General features: G+C 31.0%; 1 protein-coding gene across 10 annotated transcripts in view; it reads right to left on the bottom strand.

Moving 5' to 3' along the window:
- Positions 1-438: 438 nt before the first annotated feature.
- LOC148601337 (pleckstrin homology domain-containing family G member 5-like) overlaps positions 439-26327 on the bottom strand; it is a 117940-nt gene continuing 92051 nt past the window's right edge. For all 10 annotated transcript variants that reach the window (XM_088555335.1, XM_088555336.1, XM_088555340.1 and 7 more), the window contains 11 exons: positions 12476-12634; positions 9257-9352; positions 8859-8909; positions 8301-8450; positions 7835-7945; positions 7521-7670; positions 6891-7028; positions 6451-6570; positions 5546-5678; positions 3061-4162; positions 439-2745 (listed from right to left, as the gene is read on the bottom strand). In XM_088555335.1, coding sequence (XP_088411461.1) covers positions 2736-2745; positions 3061-4162; positions 5546-5678; positions 6451-6570; positions 6891-7028; positions 7521-7670; positions 7835-7945; positions 8301-8450; positions 8859-8909; positions 9257-9352; positions 12476-12634 — 2220 coding nt within the window. In that variant the 3' untranslated portion in view covers positions 439-2735. The remainder of the gene's footprint in view (positions 2746-3060; positions 4163-5545; positions 5679-6450; positions 6571-6890; positions 7029-7520; positions 7671-7834; positions 7946-8300; positions 8451-8858; positions 8910-9256; positions 9353-12475; positions 12635-26327) is intronic.

Below are 26327 nucleotides of genomic sequence, written 5' to 3'. Positions count from 1 at the left end.
TTTTCCATGTCTGGTCTTTGTCCCTGGATTACATTCTTTTGATTACCGCTATAACCTGTTCCCTTGATTACTCTTAAACATGTTGAAGACTTTGGTGGTGTCAGATTTCAGGTACTAGTATACACATGTACGCTGGCAATTTGTTGTGTTTCACCAACATCCATTCTTTTTTAACACTTAAACTGCACCCATGTAACTATTCAGACTCAATCACGTTACCTTCCATGTCATATGCAAAACTTCAACTGCACTCGGACAGAAAGGCAATTGACCATTCAGACTCACTTGATCTTCCATGTCATAAGCAAGGGAGAAACTATTACTACGTCTTTGGTAGGATTTAGTAGGAGAAACAATTATTTGTTTCAACTCCTTGATCCAACTTACAACCTATACATCTGACCCTTTAATCTTCCATAATCAAGAAATAACTACATGTAGTATTAATGAATCTTTTATTTTCTTAAGATAAATCACTTTGTATTTAATGTAAGGAGGTAAATTAAATAATTCTTTTATTAGAATACACAATAAAAATATGGAATGAATAATATTCCATTTTGCATACAAAATATCCCATAAATAGAATAATGAAAGACATCAAACGATTTGATATGTTGATGATAATTGTGACAAAAAACCAGCATTTCTGATCTAGCTTATGACTTATATGGAGAAGGATATCTCTGCTTGTTTAATAATTATCTTAAAAAGCTGCAGATATTTGAATTAATACTGCTATGTTGCATTTTTCCAGCTGAAGTTACAAAAACTTCTATGAAATTAATTCTACAAGAGACAGGGTCATGGGTTTATTTAATTATTCCCTTGTGGTGAATCTATTAGAGTGAGCTTATTATTGCTGAAACATGGTATTAAAGCTTTGAAATTACTGCTATCAGCATTTAGCACAGAAACTGATGATTTCTAGGACCATCAATTTAAATTAGTATGAAAATTTTTTTAAAAGTTTTTAATGACCACTTTCAGACTTAAAATTGATGTGGTCCATGACCTCTTACCATTCCCTATCCATGCTTTCACAATTATGAAACAAAATTTTCTCTATAAAATGTAAATTATTATAGATTGAAACTCTAACTTTCAAGAAAATAAAAATTTGTATTTTTTATCAGTGTTTTTTTCAATCATTTTAAACAGCTTGATATTTTCTATCTCAGACTCCTGCAATGACATTAAAGGGTATTGGGAATATCAGACGATAATATTACATCAAACTTATAAACAGAACTACACTGGATTTGAATATCTCTACAGAAACAACACATCTTATCCTACTGGGGTCCCTGTGATATTTTCCCTTCCTGTTTTGACTTTAAAACTTCGGTTATTCTATACTAAATTAAACCACCAGAAATGCTTGCAAACATTTTATATGATGAACACATTAAGTTATGTAGAAAAACACACATACACATATATAATATATATTGCATGGGATTGGAATGTTGTCCACAAAATATCACAAAACAGCTGTCATAAAAGTAAATGTACACAGGAAACGAGTTAAAAATAGAACAGGGAAAATCCAAAAGTGAACGGGTGTTTTTTTTTTTCAGCATCATTACTTTAAAAATGGAGATAATGTTATAAATTCTCTTTTTTTCACACATAAAAGCTTTGAGCTATTTTATTACAATGTATGAATATTTATAAAAAGTTTTCATTTATTTTTTACCAAACTAACATCTTACAGAAAAAGAATTGTTTACATACACGGAATACAATTCCTGAGACATTTCAGAATCACAGTTTAAGTGTCATGAAATCTCTTTACAAAGTTGCTTATGTTTCAAAGGATGAATAACAGACTTAAGTTACTATCTGTTTCTTTCTAGAACACACTGTGTCTGTTTGGCTGAAGCCAACAACTAAATGTTTGTGACTTGGGCTAGAATATGAAAACGTCAGCACTTAGTATAGACTGCTATTGCATACTCATGTAAGATTTAGGCTATATACAGTCAGGAAAGAATTTGCACCTTATAATTTGTAGCACTTTCTTTGTGACGGAGGATCTTGAGATCTCAAAAACTTAGGCACCAACCATCTTTTTTAAAGAGGGGGGGGGGGGAAATGGGGCATTGGCTGGTATCATTTTGAAAAATAAAATGATTCCAAATTTTTTTTTAATCAGCCAGGAACAGATAAACATTCTGATTAAATCTTTCCTCCATAACTTTACAATGTAGATTTTCAAATTAATTTTTTTTTTTACTCTGGCTGATGCAGAAATAAATTATTTTTGTACTTGCACACAATTTAAAAAAAAAAAAAAAAAAAATTAACATAAAATCCCATGCCAACCTCGAAGAGAAAATGGTCTGTGCCTAATTAAAAATAATCATAAATAGTTTGAACCTTGATTCCATCTTTTTGTTTTCCATGTACTGAAAACAGATAAAAAATACCTACATGTAAGTTAGACTGTACATGTAGTATGATATTAAAATGGCATACTAAAATTAACAGTATTAATAATATGCCATTTCTGAGAAAAAAAAAAAGATGATGTACAAATAAATAAGGAAACCTTGATATAAATTTCTTGATAAAGGATACACACAAAACTGGTTAATAAATAAGGAAAACATTGCATACAGTCAGATTTAAAAAAAACCATGTTTATAACAGGAAAAACAATCATATCGCAGATCTGTAAGAGTTGTCTTTCTTGAGCCATTTAGAAATTATTGCAGCTGTATTTTTGAACATCACACCTCACTGAAAAAGAGGAAAATAACATATTGTTAAAATTGTTACATACAAAGTAAACACAACCATCGCATTTTAAAAATATTTTGTGCAAGTAACACAACTACATGATTGCACACTATGTCCTTTGTGGTGCATGGGTAAACGACTAACGACAAGTTTTGTGATTGTTTCATACCACATGAAAAATAACACAGTCAATGTAAGATTAAGAATCCTCCCACCCCAAATCCTACACATGATTCCTCCAACACCTAAATCCTGTAACTGATTTCTACCATCCCCAATTCCATACACATTAATGTTAATATTTCATATACTGACCTAGCTTCTACATCATTACTTAATAATAATTGTCGCTTCATTTTTAACACTTGGTTTGTGGAGTATTTAGTAAGTTCAATAGTTGGCAAGTCGACAGATGATATACCATCCTTGACCTCACTTGTTGTCAGTTCTTTAAATAGAATTGCAATATCAGTTGTGGATTTAGATTTTTTGCGATCACTGTCACTGATTTCACGACATTCATCTTCGTTGCTACAAGATTCATAAATCGTACTGATGTCATTTGATTCATTATCAAAGTCTTGTTCATTTTCTTCACATATGTCCCCATCAGGACTTAAATGTAATGAATTTGTTGAACTAACACCACTAGAACTATGTATACTCCTGAGAGAATCCGAACTTTGTATTTTGTGCTTCAGAATTCCTTGTCTTTCTTCATTCTGATCAATTCTACCATTATTCCATGAAAGACGTTTATAAATACTATTGTCTTTATCATCATTTTTATGTAAATCTTGAATGGCATCTGCTGTGTGATATCTTTTTTCGGACCGCGATAATCGTCTTTGGTTTAGTTTAGCTTTGAGATTATCATCCACAATATCAGGAAGAGAGGAATCACTATTTGCTGAAGAGACATTTGAAGATGGCACTTTTAATTGTTCATCTTCAGAATTATGGACAAAACTCGGCACTGAATGTGAGTTTGATACTTTCATGTGATGTCGTGAATCATCTTTTGGCATATCACTATCTTGAAAATGTCGAGACTTAATATCCTGATCAGAGTTAGATTTCGAAAGTGCATGAGGTGACAATGTCCCTGATGGACTACGATCCCTACCATTAGTCATGTACAAGTTTTCACTATTTGGTAATGTCCTTGATATTACAACATCCTGAGGGTATTCTGAATGAGAATTCATTGGTGTAATCCGAATGACTTCTTCCTCAACAGTTTCTGGCACATATGTAAACACATCTGAGTTCCTTGCCTCTGTAGAAAGATTCCTGTACACATCTTGAGCTTTACGTATATGTTCCAGCCAGATATTTATAGCACGTTGATCTGCATGGAACGTGAATGCCGAGAGAGGAATGTGGTATTCATTTAGGTAGATCAACAGAAAACTCCCTAAAAAGAAACAAAAGGCATGTTCAGACATCAACATCAAAATAAGAATAAAGTGTACAAAAGTTCGATATTATAATCATTCTTCAGACTTGATGCTACTTTGTGATAAAATAATTTTTTTACTACATTGTATTTTTGAAAATGATCTGTAAAATCCTGAGTTTTGTAATTTTTGTGAGAGCGCATAAAAGTAAACACCTCTCATTTAATTAAGAATTGAAGGTTTCATTTTTTTATGTTTAACTGGCATCTAAAAACGTTGAATGTAGCACATTTTCAATGCATGTCCAAAATGTGTGACCAGTCAACACTTTTACATGTCCATGAAACATTCATTTCTTATAATCATATTTTATATGTTTCTCTTATTTTATTTCTATAGTATTTTAGATATACATGTGCATAAAAAAATAGGCAATACACAGTGATCAATAACAATTGTCCACCTAATAGTGGACATGGCCTATATAAATAGTTGAAAGATTTCTTTCACTGACTCATAAAACATCACATGTGATTATCCAACATTAGATTAGTGCATTTAATTATATGCACTGCAAATGTAATTGTCTGGGAATAAAAATCTGTGTACAAAACTAAGAGAAAAGTACAGCTCTTCCTTAAGCATCACATCAGAATAATCTTATTCTATATAAAGATGTTTCATTTTTTTTGACAAATATATGGCGTTTAGTCTTCGTTAATGATAATGCTAAAAAGTATTGTTACATCAGAATAGATTTGAGTAGGATAGCATCTTGTTACTCCTCACAATGCCTCAGATGGATTATCTCCCTTTGTAAGTATCAACCAAATTGATCATTTTTCACATAATGTCTAAAGCTTAAGTACCATTCTGTGTAAGAATCAAACAATGGGTTGCACATCATAATTTTCAATTTGGTCTTTTTGGCTTTAAATATATTCAATACATCTAGAAAACAAGTGAACAGCTATTTTAATCTGTGATGTAGATATTTTTTGACTGCTTTTTTAACGAAAAAGTGAGGGAAAATTTTCCCGCCATTTTTCCATAAAGCATTTCAACTAAATTTGACCTTTCAATATCTTAGAAAGGCAAACTTTACAAACACTTTCACAATAATTTCTTGGGGGTATGAGGTATAAATACTTGGATAATGCAATAAAATCTGTGTATTATTCATGTGCCACACCTTATACACATTTTGCCTGATTCTTAGACGAAGGAGTACTTGATTATTATTTATTGAATAGCTTAGATGAGATTTTCCTGTCAACCTGCTGAAACAGACAGGTGTATGGACATACCTACAGGAAGAGGAATCCTACACAGATGATTTTTGTAGAGTATTAACGTTATTGATACAATTATAAATACTTCTCGTACAAACAACTTAATACCTTTATCTTTGAGCTCCTGTACAATAAGTCTGTCCACCCGCATGGGAGGTTTTATTATTTTATATTTCTCCATCTTTTTACTTGGTTTACATATAAGTAAAAGATCTGTGAACAGCAGACATTCAACATCCATCTGAAATATAGAAAATACACAGTTGGTAACACCAATCCACATGATACTTTAAAAAGGCATTGGAAATGAGGAGTTTTATGAAGCAAAACTGTTAATTGAATACATAATGTTCAAAATATCAGTCAAATATGAGTGAGTTATGTCCCTGGTATATTTTCATCTCTTCCAATAGAGGTTTTGGTAACTTTTTATTGTTCAAAAATAATATGATAATCAAATTTCACCAATGAGGCCAATCTTTAAGGTGCCACACCAAACCAATTGTTAGTACATGACAAACATGGAGTGTAAATCAACTGAAATTATCTTTTCTCATGTGAATTTATTCAGTTCAGCATAAAGAAAGGTATATAAAGCATAACTAAATTTATAATCAATCTATTAATTGGGAGTCACAAACATTACAAGTTAATTTGAGTGACAGAAAGGCAGACACAGGGATATGAAGGTTTAACTACAAATGGGTTATCATAAATGAACACATATGTATATTTACCCTTGTTGCTGTGTCTATCATTTTGAGTACTGACTGCATTATCAAAGACTTTACAAATGGGTTATCATAAATGAACACATATGTATATTTACCCTTGTTGCTGTGTCTTTCATTTTGAGTACTGACTGCATTATCAAAGACCTTACAAATGGGTTATCATAAATGAACACATATGTATATTTACCCTTGTTGCTGTGTCTTTCATTTTGAGTACTGACTGCATTATCAAAGACCTTACAAATGGGTTATCATAAATGAACACATATGTATATTTACCCTTGTTGCTGTGTCTTTCATTTTGAGTACTGACTGCATTATCAAAGACCTTGAATGCGTACCACTGCATCCTGGCATTGGAGCTCGGAGATCAAAGTTTGTATTGTATTCCTGTATATACTAAAATGAAAGAAAATATATTTGTATGTAAATTTTCATATCATATCTAATTAAAAGTATATCTACTCTCACTGCACATTTTTCGAAACCATTTACTGGTGAAAAAAAAAATAGATCAAAAAGTAACTTTTGACAAAAAGTTCCATACCATTTATAAATAATTGAATCTGATATCTAACAGGATACAAACATTTTACAACTACTGAAATTCAAAGCCAATAATTTCATATTCTTGATCATGAAAAAATAACATTTCTACAACAAAAAGTCTAAATTTCTATTGTTTTTTCTGTCTCTTTTGATAATCTATAAGACTTTACCTTGAGAGATTCATCGTTGGGAGCTTCAGCAGCATCATATGATTCTATCTTCGTAATGATTGACGCTAATCTCTCCTGATCATCTCGATGTTTTAATGTTGCATTGACACTTGTTACAAACTTATCCACACTAGCAATCTACGATGAAAATAATTTTGTCAAGTTCATATAACTTATTAAAGTATTCATTAAATACTATGTTAATTAATTCAATTCAATGGCCATAATTATATCCAGTATCCCAAGCATTAATGGCTAGCCTACTGTTGTACTTATGTGATCTATATGCTTATCATTAGAAATTTCAGATGATTAAATTTAATCTAGCTTCAGAAAATTTTTAACTCAATGTAAGATTGATTATTGCAGTAACTATTCCTACTCACAAGAGAATGCTGAAATAATAAAATATACATAATGGGGCAGGGTTTCTAATAAGGCCATCCACTGTATATCCTCCTGGGAGAGAGTACATACCATTTCTAATAAGACCCTCCAATGTTTGTCCTCTTCGGAGAAAGTAACTACCATTTCTATTAAGGCCAGCTACTGTATATCCTCCTGGGAGAGAGTACCTACAATTTCTAATAAGGCCCTCCACTGTATATCCTCTTGGGAGGAAGTACCTACCATTTCTAATAAGGCCCTCCTCTGTTTATCCTCCTCAGTTTTCCTTAGTATAGCCTGGAGGAGGAGGGAGTACTTGGTGATTCTCTGCATTGGTTTGACTAGTAAATCGGTCAGCTTCAGACGTTTACATTGTGACTGTGACTCCGCCCACTATAAAACAAAGGTAAGAAGATGCATTGGGACTGTAACTTTACCCCCTATATATGAGTGAAAATAGATTTATCTGAAAAAAGCAGAGTGTCTTTCTCATAATAATTTTATTTGCTTCTAGATGAAAGTAGTACCAATCAATATAAACTCAGACTATTACTTACCACAACATAGGTTTTAAATAAGTCATTATCAGCATATTTGGCCTTCATATATTCTGTCGATGATTTCTGTTTAACACAGTATTTTATATATGGGGTGAAAGTTTCTGGAAACTGCAAGAAAAGTTCAGATATTTAACAAATTTATTATAATGAACAATTATAACAAATAACAACAAATTATGACAAGATAATTATTTTGTCAATACAATTCAACGATTTTAGATTTACTGTGTGTGTCTGTCTGTCTGTCCATGTCACATCTCCAGTACAAATCCTACTATAAACATTTACATTTGACTGTCATGAGCATAGCCACAGTATTAACCTAAGGCATAGACTGTATTTAGAAAATACATCTTCTAAACTTTTTAATGGATTTCAACAATAAGTAAAGAATTGACAACAGATTACAAGTTCACATTCACCTTTCATAAGGAATTAAAAATAGAACTTTTGTAAATTTTACCTTTTTAAAGCCATCTCTCATTATGGCCGGGTTTAACGGGTGACAGTTTGTTCTAGCATCCTTTAATACAGGAACTAATGTGGTTTCCCAGAATTCACAGTTAACATACACGATATCACCAACGTTACTAAAGAGACGTTGAGTATCAATCTGAAACATAATGACAGTTAACAGTAGAGCAAGTTATTGATTGATTGGTTCTAGTAAAATAACCACAACCAGATATTTCATACATTTCAGAAAGTGAATAGTTAAATGACTAATTTGACTTTGTACTTTGTATTTTTTAATAATAGAAGCAATAGGAAATCCCATCATTTTTTGCTCTCAGCTAAATAATAATATTTCACTTCACAAGACTTTCATGCCACACTTACGATTTTTGTGAAATTGATGGATATCCCTCTTTGTAATAAATGGAAGGAAGGAAGGATGAACACTCCTATCACTATATATTTGCCATTCAAAGTGAGGAGGTTAGTAAAAGTATTTGGTAGTGGCTGCATCATATATTGAAGACAATTACCACCTTTGTTATGACATGCTGACCATACTAACCTCAGACAATAGTCCTTCACTCTGTAAGTTGATTATCACACATAAAAATAACTGAAACATGAATAAAAACACATTACGGAATACCAAAGTACAATTCACATATTTACAATGCTGTGGTTTTTTGTACAAAAAATGTCGGTGTAAAATTAGATGTAAGTTATGACATCATAGTAGATCACAGTACTGTGATGTCATAACTTATGACTTATTTTGCTCTGATGATTTTTTGAGAGCTGCAGTACTCTAAGTTAGAAAAGGTTTTATTTTCTACAAAGTTTCTGTCTATGTTTGTACTCATTATATTTTTTTTAATAAATCAAAATGATTTCCTGTAAAGTTCATTAATTACTAAAAAAAAAATATGATTACTTGGAAATAGTTGAATGGTTTAGACTTACATCTGTTATGACCCTGAGAGTTTTTATATAATTAATTTCTGTCTGTAGCAGTTCCCATATAGCTTCCTGTTGATCATGTTGTCGTTTCGTCAGACTCTGAAACGATAAAAAAATACCAAATATGAAAATAAGTCCATTTTTATTACCGTATTTCCAAAGTTTATTACATTATAATACTTCTTATAAAGTGATACCTTTCTATACATATACCCATAAAGACGAGATATTTTCAATACATGTTACATCTAGCAAAACAAAAAAAACAAACAAACCAAGAAATGTTCTATATGTGTACCCCAAAAAACAAGAAATTTCTATACCTGTACTCAGTAAGACAAGAAATTTTCTATACATGTACCCAAAAAGAACTGGAGCAACCTCAGACAATCCCTACACAATTCAAGTAGCAGTCACATGTAGTATACATGTGCTTAAAAGCCATTTATGACATCCTATTTTATCAATATTATCATAAAATTTGCATTTATTGCATGTGTCTGAATAGAAAATTGTTCTGTAGCTCCTTTATAACAATACTCTCTCTTTAAAACCTGTAACGGACCAATAGATTCAGACCAAACCACAGGACTATAAACTGACAGTGCATTATGTAAACCAGACGGTATTACATGTTTACTGCACTTTAAATATGATAGTTTGCACATCATAAAGCAGGATGAATACTGGGTTTATTTCATAAATAGTAGCCACCCACTATCATTGGGTTCAACCAAACATATTTAATGAAAGCCTACACCAGGTATACAGCAACATTGGTCTCACCTGTTGCTTTACAGGTAAATTATTGTAGTATACTTGTATACAAATGAATCATCAACATTTCTTAAAGATAAACAGGTTTTTCTAGTCCAGGAATTAAGTAGCACTCCACATAAGAATCATGCATAATGTGATTCATGGTTGGAAGGCCTACATATTTTTATTTTTGATATATTGTTTGAAATGTCATAGTAAACTTAAAGTTACATGTGGTTTTTCATATAACCCCTGTTTATAGGAGATAAAAATTATATAGAATGCACTGTAGATTTCAAAATTAAGGGAGATAACTCTGTAAATGACACTATTGTATTTTCGATGTTGATTATCTCCTAAGAGCAGGCAGACATGAATGAATAATTACACATTTCACAAAATAGGCCCATAAAACAACTTAATTATAAAAATAAAAAAATGTAGTCTTTTTTTGGGATGGATCACATTTTTCAGATTTTGCATGATTCTTACAAAGACTGCTACTTAAAATAGGAAGTTTCACTATGTTGAAGGAAAACCAATACAAACAAGCCTGATAAAACACCTTTATTATAATTAAAGTTGGGTAAATATTAGGGCCTTGCTACCACTTACTGATAATTTGTTTAAAGGTCGATAACATTTACTTTCTTTTTGGATAGGGCGCAAGATATGGCAGTGTCAATCTCCTTGCACTTAAATGTCAGGTTGACGTCTTTCCCAAAACATAGCCTATTGTATCCCATTCACTGGGTATATCTGTAAACAAGACTGCTGACCAGTTTGGATTTCAAACTATATCACCTCAACCTCCAATAAAATCTACTGACTATTTAAATAATCATAGGAGCTAATATCTTGTATTAGTCTTCACCAAAATATGGTGGTAGTACTAAAACTGTGGCATTAAAATTATTGAATATGAAAGTTGGCAAAATATTTTTTCTGTAAATGACATGAACTTTTAAACCCTAATGGGGTTAAGTAAAAATTCATAATCTTATTACACAAATTGTAGTTTTAATTACATCATGAAAAACTTTAAAATTAGATTAAATGATTAAATTCAACCTAAATAATTAAACAAATATACCTAGCCATTGTATTGAAAAAAAAAACAACACTTAATTCTAGTTTATCAAACTAATGCATGATCACTTCTATATATATTGACAATTTATAAATTCCTAATCTAAAGTAAATAAACTGTTTTCTGTCGAGTTTTTTATCAAAAGATTTTTCTTCATTTAACATAACATGAAAAGAGTATATTAATGAAAATGAGCAACAGTAACACCCCACCCACTTCCCCAATTTGTTTACATCAGTACTGTAAACGTAAAACTTCCCCTTGACTGAACTAAGTATATTCTATAGGATTACTGCTCCAATGTTCAGTGAGGAAATGTCGACTTATGGTAATGTCTGCTCTAAATGGATATAAAATGATCCACTGTGCACTTTATAGAAGATTGGGGCCAAGATCTGCATTTTTATTATTTGTTGGTTGTGAAGGAGAAAAATATATGCTTAACCTTTTTAAAAGGTGGCTAAATAATACAGGAGATGTCAAGTGGTCTGTTCCCACCATTTTGAATTATGACTTTTTTGTGAATGAATACATTTACTGAATTATAAGAATTTTACTAGTACTGATTTATATGTAATTCAGCTGAAGATGTTCCAGCCTAAGTTATCCTTTAATAACAAATCAGGAAGAAATCTAATCCAATGCTCCATAGAAAAGATACAAATGACAATTGTTACAAAATGCAGGTCACACGGACACCAAAAACCTAATCAAATCTCAGATTTCAGAAATGACCTTGTAAATCACAGTTGAAATCTCTAACAGGAAGGTTAATGTGTATTAATGTCAATTTTTTTTCTATTCAATTTCTAAAGTGTGTATGTTGATATTTTTTAAAGTCAGGTTTTCATCCTTTATTCACATTACAATTCATCAAAGAAGAATCATATCAATAACAATACAATGTATTTTTAAATTAATAAGTGATAATTTTTTTCAAACTTTAAGTAGCTGTCTTTGTAAGAATCATGCAAAGTCAGTAAAATGTGATACACTCCAAAAAAAAAGGCTACACATTTTCATTTTTGTTATTAATTTGCTTTATAGGTCTATATGATGAAATGTATAATTATTCTTTTCAATCTGTCTGCTTCTAGGAGAAAATCAACATTGAAAATCCCACAGTTTCTATTTTAGTGTCATCTACAGTTATTTCCCTTTAATTTGAATTCTACAGTACATTCTATATAATTTTTATCTCCTAAGAACAAGGGTTATATGAATAGCCACATGATAATTCCTGTTAACAATAATATTTGAAACAAAATATCAAAAATAAAAATATGTATTTCAGCAATGAATCACATTTTGCATGATTCTTATCTGGAGTGCTACTTAAGTACACTCTACATTCAGTGCATTTTACAACTTACTGAAGCATTTTCTACAATAGAACTCCAATGTGGCTCTATATCGAAAACAGATACACTTGACTCTGGCTGACCAAGGGTAAGAAGATCTGGCATCGGAGGTATTCCGTTAGCGCTATAGTTATTGAGGAGGTCATTTAACTGGTCCTGCTTCTCACGGTCCTGAAAAATAAACGAGAAATCAAGAGTTTAATCAGAGGTTTTCGTTTGATTTTTTCAAAAGTTTGCCTTCAACCAAAAAATTCAAGTCAAACAAGATAGCAGACACCTAGCACTACTCCACCTTTGAGTGCAGTTTATTCACTGTCCTCGATAGACGAGGCCTTAAAAAAATACCTGTTTCCTCTAACCCTGCAGACCCTAATTTTTTTGTCCCTAAAGACTTTTAACATTTTTTGACAAGGACTATTAAAGTTTGAATGTGTATCAAAAACAAACCAGTCAAAGCCCATCTACCCACCCTACTTTTTTTATAGCTATTTTTTTTTCTTTGCTTGACTAGAATGTTATTTTCTTACTACCATGTAGGGTATTAACTGACATAACCCATAGATATATACCTACATTATCTTGTTTTTACTAACATAATAGAGAGGGTTAAAGAAAAACTTAATCTTTTTTTAAACATAGTCTTACTGAACTTTTACTCAATTGTCATTGGAATTAAATAATTAAGTTACTTCAAAAATTTAAAATCAAATTGATTTAAATCAAGTTTTAAAAACTTTGATATTTCTAGGATTTTTTTATTACTTTTTTATTTTGCATATGCTTGAGTCATCAACTTCAGCTGTTTCAGCATAATCAGTCATTACATGTTTAGTACAATAAAAAAAAATCCTTCTCAGGGTCAAAGAAAGGTCGTGTATCATAATATAATCTGTTTTAGGACAATATTAACATAATCCTTTGCAAAAGAACATTGATATATTTCATTGTCCTCAAATTATTGCAAACCATTCACCTCAAGTTTCATTTATCTTTTTATGTTAAGCTTTATACCAAATTTCATGGCCATCCTACCAATTTAATTTCATATTTTGTTATTGACAGTGTTCTATAATGGAGGGTTACTCTTGGGTCATTTAAACCTAATAATGCTTGTGAATGGATGGAGAGATACAGAAATTGACAAAGAATTGTTATAATAATTTTGTTGAGGCCTGTTTTTGTTTTTTTTTTTTTGTAATTTTGCCCATGCAATTTTAATCTTCATTTTGATTAAAAACTGCCCTACTTATGACTTAAAATTTTGTTTTTTATATCCTTAAAATTTCTAGTATCAATATAAAGGACCTACTACAATGAAGAAAACTCAAAAACATTCCCCCCCCCTTTTTTTAGAATGACCTTACCTTCCAATATTTCATGCTGAAAAGCGAGGCAAGTTTAACTTCTGTGTACATGCTAGTATACTATTCAAATTAATTCCACACAATTTAATAGTTCTTAGAAATATTTGATAACAGACACTAATACAGGCCATTAGCCAATTATTCCTTCATAACGAATACTGATTTATCTTCCACGAATTTGTCAAGTTGTTGAAATGTATTCAGGATAATAGCATGCATAGACAAAGTAAATGAACTTTTTTGCATCCGGTATAAAAATCTGCCTTTTAAACCATCCAAGACTATGAATACAACACCTATGTCACAAAATGCATATGTTTTCTTTCCTCATAAAAATGACTTTAACAGCTAGTGTGCACAACAAAAATATCAACTTCTGTTCATACAAAACTCAACCTAATAATTAAATTCCATACCAAAAAATGTAAAGCGGTATTTAAAATATGTTTAATCTATATGATCATGTTGTGTAGGATATTTCCAATATATATTATCATTGTGGTTAAAATGATAATACTATTTTCATATATATTTAAATGGTTAACTCCCACAAAACCACAAATTTATTCACTTGTCACTTTTATTTATTCTTATCGTCCAACAGTAGTTAAGAAATATAGCACACAGTTAAGACCTTTCCTAAACAAGTTTACTCATCCGGTCATTATGAAACTTGTTACAAATATCTTCCTAGGTGTTAGGTATGCATGCCGTTATGACATACAACACAGCTTTGACAATATGTCGTCATCTGTACCTTCGTTTTACAAACAGAAATTAATCTTTAAATTGAAATAGACCACAGTGTTACATACTGTTAAAAATCAAATATTAGATCTGTATCACATCGTATTGTCGTTAACCTTATAAGGTCCAAATACCAATACAACACAAGCTGCTGTTTCAGAATGTTGCTGACGTCAAAATCTGTGGTCTTCAATACATAAATATTAATTTTCAAGTTTTCACAATTCTACTTGATAAATTACATTTGTAGATTTGTATTGTAGTTATCCCTCTGGTGTCTCAAACAAATGTAAGTAATGTTATGAATATAACACTAAAAATCAGAGAAATGATTGACTTAAATTTATATTAAGTATATCTTCTTACGAATACGTTTCAATATAACAACTATTAGACCAGTATTATTTAATTAATTTTCATTATTTTTTAATCCATTCCCCCTAATTAACAATCCAATATTTACTCCTTACGTCACATTCTCCAGCCCCCTGATGGCAGTTTACGTAAACATTCTAATATCCTTAAAATTTACGATAGCTTTATCAAATTAACAAAATCAACCAACCAACAATATAGTATTTTAACTGTTATTATTCCTCCCCCTAATCGTAACTGCATCACTCCGCTATTTTTATCCAAGGATCAATATCACAAAAGTCGTCATAGGATATCCTGGAATCTTAAGCCAAAACATCCAATAAAAATAGTCCTACTACTTCTGATAGACTTTTAGAATTAGCCTAAGAATTTGAATGGCCGGATCCTGGAGCGCAGGTGTGCTGGTATCATTTTGTATGGACACAGATAAGACCAGGATTAATGAATGGATCAGAATGTCAAAACAGCTCTGATAACTATTTCAATAGAAATATTTTATCACTTATAATCATTCTGAGTAACTTTAAACAACAAGCCATAAGTAAAATTACAAAAACTGAGCGATAACTTAGTGTTGTATCATCTGTACTAACAATTCAGATATTTGACAAAAGTTTTATCCGGACATAAATATGATTTGCACAAATTTTGCAATACTGAAAATGTTTAAAAAAAACTTATATTTTGCAAGTTTAAATCAATGCAATAACAAATAAATTCAGTAGCATTTGTTTCATAACAATATTTACATTATAAAAATATCTAAAATTGTCAAGTATGTACATAAGTTCATTCAGAAACACTGGCATTTTCCATATACCACACAAAAAGTGACCACAAACTGCTCGAAGTTAAAAACAAAAAATTCCCCCATATGTAGTTCATAATTTGAAAAGAAAATTAGTTATTAACAAACAGTGATTAACAAAACCTTTAATGTCCTTGTTTTAATTAAACTTAAATTCAGACAACATGGCATTCATACAAAAAAGAGCATCTGTCCTGTATTTTGGTTTCCATTGTGGTCAGGATGTCAGATATATAGGTACCATATACAGACTGGTGAACTGGCTTCCTCTGTGGTTATTGAATGTCGGTTACCGACAATAATCAATATATAACAGGAAATTTCCTGTGGGAATTCAAAATTGAACTATTCATATTTGTTCTTATTAGACTGCACTGATTGACTGATTATAATATGATATTATTTTATTGTAATTTTTTTGCAGATGACTATATGAAGACAAACAGAGCCAACATATTCAAATTTGAAACACAAAAATAGAGTTCACTGCCATAAAGCTTATAAAAAAACAAGTCTGAGATATATTTCATATACATTTATATTGATGATATTTGTGTAATCACTCAGACTAAGTGGGAACAAAGTATATAGACAACAACAGTACACTGACTTGACATAAAACTGATATACTGATGAGGCTTAGAACCCCGGGTTTATAGCTGCAACAAAACTTTGAACAGAAAAAAGGACCTTTTAAGCAAGAAAAACGTTTTGTATTTGAAGCGGAGAACATCCTGGCAACTTAAAAAATAATGTATTGTTTGTGATGTCACAACAGAAAGTTATCTTCAGTCAGTTACTCATATACATTAGTTGCAGTATAAAATTACAATAATTTGGACTCCTCTACCTATTTAGATGATTTGGCACTACATAAGGAATTCTTGCTTATAATTAAGTAAGGTGATACATACAGTTTTTAAGTTCATTGTAACATATATCCATAATATACCTATCTGAACTCTGAAGAACATGGAGATCTTAACTGATATTATCTATCTCAAATTACTTAGTTCTAAAAAAAAAAGATATGGACCCATTGAACCATAATACATTAAAGAGCATACAGGTTATTTTCTATTGTTTGATTATTTAAAACAATTCCTTAGAAATTAACTTTTGAAATAGGAGAATTAAACAAGTTTAATTATTCTTGTTATAATATAGTAATTTGGAGCATGGATCTATTGTAATTTGGAGTATGGATCTATTGTAATTTGGAGTATGGATCTATTGTAATTTGGAGTATGGATCTATTGTAATTTGCAGTATTGATCTATTGTAATTTGGAGTATTGAAACCTGAAGTTATTGTTGAACTATCAAATTTTGGTGTATAATCAATTTACTACACAGGCAAAATTATTTCACATGATTTTCACATGAATTTCACACAATTTTCACATGAATTGAGCAAATAAACTAAGTGACAGAGTTCAAGTGAAATTCGGGTGAATGGAGCCTTCACATGAAATTCACACAAAATGTTCACATGAAATTTGTGTTTAGTGAATTTCACATGAAAATCATGTTAATTTCATGTGAATTTCACATGAATGTCACATGAAAAATATTTGCCTGTGTAAAAGAAAATCTATGCTAGAGTTATGGTTCCTTAATTTTCTCAACATCATGTCATCATAACATGACAAAGAAGGCTTTATGTTTTAAATAAAGAATATCAATGAAAAGTCAACATAATGCAGTTAAAAGTAAAACCTTTTTGTTTGTCAAATTTTAAATACAAAAGATTGAAATAATTTGATCGACCACCCACACTTAATGTGTCACAAATTTACTTTATTTAGAACACATTACAAAAGGGCAAGTCATGTTGTGGTAAGTTGGCCCACTTTTTAACCTAAAACTTAAAGATAATTGTAGGTTTTATTTTAAGGTGGACAAGAATATCACCTGCTCATAAACAATGTTAGAAATTATCAATGACTAAGAATGACATATTACTTTAACTTACAACAAAAACAATAAAGTTACAGAACAGCTACCAAAACAAGGGTCAAATAATGTGTCCTTAAAGACCAATTGAAGATACAGAATTATTTCCTCAATCATTTTAACAAGTTTCATAGACTACAAGTGTCCTACTAAAGAGGTGTTATATTATACCAAGAACTAAGAGATGTATAATTTATTAATGATACCCAAGACCCAAAACAACAATATAATAAAATGAGAAGTTGAATTACGTCAGTTTTCGATCACTTTGTACATTCGTAGCAATTTCTTCTGAGAAAAAGTCCTAAAATTATCTAAGGTTTGCACTAACAAAGAGACAATCAGAAAAAAAAGAAGGGGTAGATTTTGGAATAAAAATAAATTCATTGAGTGAGTAAGTGAGCAGGAAATTTAGATCTTGATCAGATTAAGAATCGTGATATGAATGGTTTTAATCTGTACATAGTCTTTGTATGTAAAATAAGCAAATACATGTAGAATAATGGCCATATATATATATATATATATATAAAATCTACAACGTTAGCAGCATGAGAAATTTCGAAACTGATGAGTTAAAGATGTACACTCTGTTTCTCTTAATCTTTCAAAATGAAATCGTCAGCATCATTTGGTATTTGTGTCATGGCTGAAATTCTAGTTATCTGGTCAAACAGTGTGAAAATCATTTGAAAATTAGAAAACACAAACTACACAACTGTATATGGATTAATTTCAGTGATATATTCTTGCCCCATAACTGTATTAGGATTAATTTCAGTGATATATTCTTGCCCCATAACTGTATTAGGATTAATTTCAGTGATATATTCTTGCCCATTACTGAAAAAGTAAAAACAGATTACGAGGGTTGTATGAGCTACCCTATATTTCTAATCGTAAATGGGGAAGGAATGTATATTTTTAAAAACACTATATCATTTTCTATTTTTTTTTTTTTTTCTATCAACATATTTCCATATATTTAAAAACTAACTCATTAATCATACCATATTTATTACTTATTTTATGCAAATGTACTGAAGTTATTTCATCACTAGTTTATGGCAACATATGCATGCCATAGAAATTTTTTTATTACATATTAGATTTAAACATCATGAAAAATCATCAACATGATAGTCACTGATACAATGAACAAACTGTCACCTATACAATTATTTTTTAAATCTCTGGATTCCATGAGTACTGACATAACCAGTATGTATAAAACCTGTGTGCATGCATGTGCCTATTAGTGCCCTCAAATTTTGTTCTTGGTATCTTTATACATTTTAAGAAAGGAATAAGATCTTTGACCTGAACACACGAACAGTTCATGCAAGAAAATCAGCAGACATCTGTAACAAATACAGTGTAGTACTAATTTGGTATATATTTACTGTTAAGCTTAACCGAGAAAGGTGTGAGAACTTTGACCCAGGATAAGCAGAAAAACTAATACAAAGAACAAAAGCAGAACCCTAGTACAAAATGGTTAATGTCGCCAAAAAAAATTGAAAGTTTATAATCTGAAAATTAGGGAAGACATATGAACTTTGACCCTGGGTAAACAAAATAAACCAAGTAGTACCATGCACTTGAAAGTCAATGTCAATCCCAACAGACATAGGATTGTAAGTTCAGAATCAAACTACTTGTGAAAGCCATCAAAGTTCCACTCATTGATTATTCAAACATGACTTAAAGAATAACACTGGTACAAGATGATATGAAGTCTCCAACTGCATAATAATCTCCTTTTGATACTTGGACTAAAACTTGAGATTATGTAACAGAAAGTATATATATATATATATATATATAGTGAAACCTGGCTCAACAGAACCCTGAATAAAACAAACTGAACCACAAATGTAACATTTTATCTTAAGTCCATTATCATAATATATTTAGTATTCAAGATTTTGATCCTTTGTAAACTGAATATAATCAAAACACTTAACTGAAGCAAACCCTTCAATCTCATAGGTGTATGGTTTACGTAGGTTTTACTGTTTCGGTAATATATGAAATTAACATATCATGTTTTATTTTTCAAGTAATCCTGAATAATTCCCTCCCTGTACTTATTAAGTGAATTAATTGTGAAACAGCATCTCTTAATTACAGTAAAATAACATAAAAAAATAGGTCTATGATTTTATTGGCTGTATAATTTTACCAACGGTATTAAAAATTCTGTACGTATTATTATGTCTTAAAAATTACCATTCAAAATATGTAAATATCTGAATTATACCTATATATGTTGACAACAGCTTGGCAAAATCTATATTTTGACTAATAGGTTACAGACCACCAATTCAACCAATGAGCATTCGGAACGTACGCAAAAATAGTCCTACGCAAAAATTACCCCTGTTCCTCATAGTGCTGTGAAAAAAGTTCTCATCTTATTTAAAAAATTTAAACAGTTTCTGAAAGGAAAAACATTTCTGTACATTTTATAGGTGCATTTTGCTTCTTGTGATGTGAAGCCTAATCTCCATAATGATTTTTAAATATACCCCTATCTTGTGAAAACACTGGGATTTCTCATGCTATTTATAGACCCTTCACTCCCGGTGACCAGTACTGCACTGCAAGTCTGCTAACCCTACATGCCATTCTGAGGATTGTGAGCTGACATATGTAGAATCATGCTGATATATAGTCCTCTGCAGGTTAAAGTTAAGGTAAAGTCCAGAGAAGCCATTGAATATTGTGAAATTAGCATAGAAGCCTATGGAAAGTGGAATTAGTGGTTTTTAGCCTATATACCTGACAAGGCAGAAACTTAACATTCGTTTTGGTAAAATAACTCACCTTCCTTATCTTGATCATAAAGGCATTGGTCAAGGCAATATCTTAATTTTTAAAAGTTCCCTCCTAAACTAAAGCAGCTAGGAAGGTTACTGTTTCAGTTAGGAGAAAAAAAACAACAACAAAATTAACTGCATACCATATATAATTAAGAAGAGACATGTAAATAAACTCAATGAAATCCAGTTCAATTTGATGATGTAGTTTTAACGGTGACCTATACATGTACTGCAAATACCATGGTTTTTGTACTTCTTAAATGTACTAAGATTACTACTATGTATACAAATTATCCATTTCTCTGCCAAAGCCCTTTAAGTGTAAGTGTTTGTAAGAATCAGGCAAAACGGGAAGAAATCAGAAACACGCATGTCAAAACCCCACTGATCTGAAAATGTATTATCACTCAAGGATACTTTCTTTATTTGAAAAGACCATTATTTGATATCTGCATCACTGGCTTTGCTCAAAAATTTTTCAATAGAATGTTAGAAAAATTAGGTTTTTGACATGTTCATTTTCAGTGCATTTCAATGAAATTATAAATCGATACACCAACATGATATGGAAAATTTTTTCCTAGATTCTGATGGTGCAAATAGTCAAATTACACTATCAAAATGATGTATTGTTTAATACCATATTTCACCCACTGCCTGATTCTTAAAAAGACTGAAGTTAATAAGCATTGTTTGTTTTTTAATTGTGCCAACCAATCAGATTTTTTAGTATTCTAAATTCCTTAACCACAAATCAAGTAACAATATGAGCAAAGAATGCGTGCTTAATTGAAAACAACATGTAGCATTCATTGGTGATCAAAGAGTCCACCTGCCCTTGATCCTATATCCCTGATCAGTATCATTTGTATGCTTGATTACACTACATTCCCCCTCAAAGGCAAATTTTACATGTCTTTAACTTTTTTAGATTAAATTGACTGATTTTTTATATCTGAAGTCTGCTATGAGCAAAACACAAACAGCTCTGGAGGTCATAATCAGTATTGTACTAGATTCTATACATTCTGTGAATCTATACATTGACTTCAGTAAAAGATGGGCTTCTATATTAAAAACAAAAAACAAAAACATAAATATTGCAAAAATTCAAAGTACTTCAATGTATAGTCATGTGAAGTATACATTTTGAGTATCAATGTGGTCTTTACAAATAGTCAAACATACATGCATTATACACGGAACAGGGAGGCCCAGAAGTGTACAAGAACATAAAAGTTCTTTGGGAGTATTTTGAGTTCAAAACAAAAAGACCAAACAAGTAGTTAATCCTTTTTGGGTCATCTTTCTAAGTTATGTACCAGCAGACCATGCATGTGCATGTACCAAAATATTACTGACATAATTATTTAGTCATACCTGGGCATGCTATAAATATGTACATTAAGTGTAAATTAATAATCATGTAATGCATATTTAACAGTAAAAGGGCAATATAAAAGTCCCAAAGAATGATGATGCCCAGTTCAGTACAAAATACACATTTATGGGTTAAGACAGTAAAATTTAATACTAGGACAAAAAGGGACATGTAATCAACCAGGGATATTAATCTTATACACCATATTCAGGTCAAAATAATTTGCCATTAATGTTTGTCTGTGTAATAAAACAGGTATTGTGAGCAGGTTAATAACAGCAGTGATATGTTTTATTTGTCAGGGTTGTGATATATTATATTACAGGGGCCATAACTCACACCTTTTAAATCCAGACTAGGAGTCTATCAACACTGATTTCCAAGGTCTGTCTCACATGAGCTAAAATATGGTAAAATTGGTTCTGTCTAAAACCAATGGTTGACCCAGAAAAAGGGAAGGAGTTATGGGGTAGGAACCCCTATTGTTGGAAAAATATTGCTAATTAAATGCAAAATTTTGTGAAAAATTAGCAAGTAAAAACCAGGAACTTCCTTTGTATAATTTCTATTTCTGCCCTTGTGAAGCTTTCCAGTGTTATTTTTTTTTTTATACAGACCAACACAAACTAGGTGTTATTGTAAGTTGAGAGAACAACCGAACAATAGTCAGTTTACGTTATATTCAAATGAATATACTCTGAACATCCACAAACCTGACTACCAGTGAACTAATTACGTTTCAAAATTGCATTCGATTGGTTTCCATCAATTAGTGTGGTATAGAAATATCTGTCCTGAGTTTTCATTGATTCGATAATTCCAAAGCTGTGAAATCAAAGATACCTTTCTTAACCAACCAGGCCTGGGTTTCATAAAAAAATCTCAAGTTGAGAATTTCCTGAAGACCTGTGTTTTTCCTCAAATCTTCAATTTAGAGTGGTCTGATTTGTCAAAATTTAAATTGAGGAAGGTTTTGAGGAAAATCTTCATTTCAGATATTTTATGAAACCAGACCCACATCTCTTAATTAAGATTGAGGAGGCATTTTAAATCTTTGAAAAGAAACGAATTAAAGACCTCAACTCCTGATGAATGTAATTTATGAAATTTCTACATTACACTTAGTCACAAGGTCACTATAATTATTGCATGATGGATCTTAATATTCATAATAATACATGTACCTGTACATGTAAACTATGTACACCAGTAATCAAAGTGATTACAGTCAAAGTATATTTCTGGAGTGGAATATCCTTACGGTATATTTCTGGTGGGTAGGAATGTAATATCCTGATATTTCTTGGGGATAAGAGTGGAATATCCTCTCATATACTAATATTTCTGGAGGATATGAGTGGGATATCCTAATATTTCTGGAAGATAAGAGTGGAATATCCTAATATTTCTAGAGGATAGGAGATGAATATCTTAACATTTCTAGTGAACAGGAGTGGAGTATCCTTATAATTCCAGAGTATAAGAGTGGAATCCTTATATTTCTGGAGGATAGGAGTGGAATATCCTTATATTTTTCATCCTGGTAGATGCAAAGATGTACCCCTAAAAATAAATATGCAGAATTTTATGGTGAATAAATGCTGCTTCACTGCATTACATTACTCATTACCATGATCAACATTCTAACTTATTTTATACTTAAAGATGTGCAGATTTATATTTTAAAGAGGCTATACCCTACTACACAAAGAATGGGATTCTAAATAATATTGGAGCCAATATACTGTAATTCATAACTTCCTTTTCACACAGCTAGCTAGTTGGTCTATACCTACATGATATAATGCAGAACAGCTGTCTAAACCAAACCTCAGATAGATGTATTAAAATTGACACCAAAACACTTTTCCGCCGGTTTCTACATCATTTAAAATTTAGCTTAAACATGTCTAACTTTATAGAATGGAGTCAGGAATTAAGATAACTATTTTTCATTTTGATACTGTCAAAATTTAAACAGATAGACAATTCACTAAGAGATCCCATCCCAAATTGCCACCAAAATTGTCTCCTTTAAAGTTTGACACAGTTTGTGCCATGTATTACATCATAAGGTACACAACAATTATGTTATATTTCATCAAAATGCTTCAAATATTAACCTAGAATGTGAACTGTGTCACAGTCAGCAAGATTACATCAAAGAAACAAGTAAATTTCCATTTAAAATTTTATACTTGCACAAAGTTTTGCACATAACCCTAATCAATAACTTAAGTTTCATTACCTTCCAGCTCTTAATGTAGTTAGGTGCTATTGGCCATGACCTCCTGTACACAGGGTTACCATGTGACTTATGAGGCCGTCTCTTTACAGCATGACCATGATCCAGAGTGTGATGATAATGGTGACTCGTCATTTTCATTTTATCAAATTTTCTTGGTTTATAGATTTAAAACACAACTCTCCATCAACAAGAATTAATCTGCATTCTATATTTTTCCTTACAACAATGTGTGGCGACAGCTATGTGTATATTTTTTCCTTTCTGACAGAGATTTATTACTTTCAGAACCATTAGAAATTTTGTTCAAATCCTAATAAATTTTCCTGTCTAATATCAATATCAATCTAATGATTCAACAAACTCAAGAAATTTCATATCACATAACCACAAATGAATTTCTCAAAACACAAATGAATGAAGTGCTTTACTACAATTTCATTCCTAGGAGTTCACAATTTTGACATTTCAACCATGCTTAAGTCCACTATAAACAGCTGATTTGAGAAGTCAAACTTAACTGTTACCGTCCCGGTGTAATTCTGGAGTTAACCATACCTTATAATCATACCTGGATTTAGAGTTGTACATTTCTTCACACTCTGTGATTTTGACTGACAAGGTGTACCATATAAAACGGTATATGAAACATAACATTAAACTGTTTAAAATTTCAATAATGTTTTCCTTCTTCAAATAGCTTGCATTTATAATATCTAACTACAATAGATATGTTAATGATACTGCTATTTGCCGGAATTCAGAATCAAAAGCCTTATTTATGTGGATTATATTCAACTGAATTAACCATATTTTACACATTAATAAGAAAAAAGATTTGGTTGAAGGCTATTGAAAATATTAATTAGAAATCTATATAGTAACAATGCAGGTATTACAAGAAATCTATATAGTAACAATGCAGGTATTACAACACCATTTAACTGTTTCTGTTAAACTGTTTCATAGGGGCATATAGAAGGGAAAAGGGGGTTTTATGTAGTATCATTGCATTGGTCAATGTGGGAGGGACATGGGGCCTCTGGAAACAAGAAGTTCCTTACCCATTCTAAAGACAATGACCCTAATAGTTTTGTGATAAAATAAGATAGGTCCATCAAATAGACCATTCACACGCACTACAGAAAGTTAATGAAGAGTTAACAGATACCCCTGCATTCCAAGTGTTCTTAGAGCCAAAAAAAAAAAAGCAAAAAATGACACATATGATAAAAACAGGAACATAATAGTACAATCTGAGTTTTAAAATGTGGAATTCCATTTTAAAGTAGAAGATATCATCTCTCTATACTTAGAGAAAAGGGACAAGAATTCCTTGACATGCGAGAGAGGTTATAAGGAAACCCATCCTTACTATAATGATTTACAAATTATTTGGTTCTTTATTTTCTATTTCAACCTTCTTTCAATACAATCGTGGATAATAACAGATATAAAAATTAAAACTTCACAAGAAACAGATCCTTACCCTAAGCCTGAAAGTCATTCTGTTATTATCCAAAATCAGAGAACTACTACTGTAACTAACATTAGTCGGTTTATAATTCCAGCTGCTACAAATCAAACCTCCTTGACATCAGTTTTATTCATGTTTTAGTATCAACAATTTATTGTCTATAAAACACAGTATATAGGTCCATTCATGGAAACAGTCCAGCGATCATATGCCAAATGGTCTGTTTATTGAAATAATGAAACATGATTTGAGTACAGAATCAGTGCATCTTGGAGCTATTCCATACATACATGTCCTCCCAACATTGGAGAAATTTATATAGCTTGTACAGTAAATACGAAGACCACAAAATCTTCAAAAATATATATAATTTTCAATTTGCATCAATAATTGAAATCAATGAGTTACTGAATTATGCAATATATTTAACATCAGTCTGAATATATGCTGACTTCCCAGGAAACACCAGTATCCAATAATTCACTTATAGACAAAAATGAATAGATATAAACTTTAATGATTGGACTGAACGCATATAGTACTTATATGGCAATATATGCTGCCAGAGATTGCTGAAAAATCTTACTAATAATAGCCCAACATCGAATGTGTGCCAAATATATTTCTCACGAAAGTTAATTAATCAAGATTCTGTTATAAGTCCTTGTTGGCTATGTTTTGGCT

This window comes from Perna viridis, chromosome 12, assembly GCF_037379345.1.
Source record: "Perna viridis isolate PV_CMFRI_1.1 ecotype Kerala chromosome 12, ASM3737934v1, whole genome shotgun sequence".
Classification (NCBI taxonomy): Eukaryota; Metazoa; Mollusca; class Bivalvia; order Mytilida; family Mytilidae; genus Perna; species Perna viridis.
The sequence above is the reverse complement of the archived record's forward strand: the minus strand, read 5'-3'. Positions and strand labels throughout refer to the sequence as shown.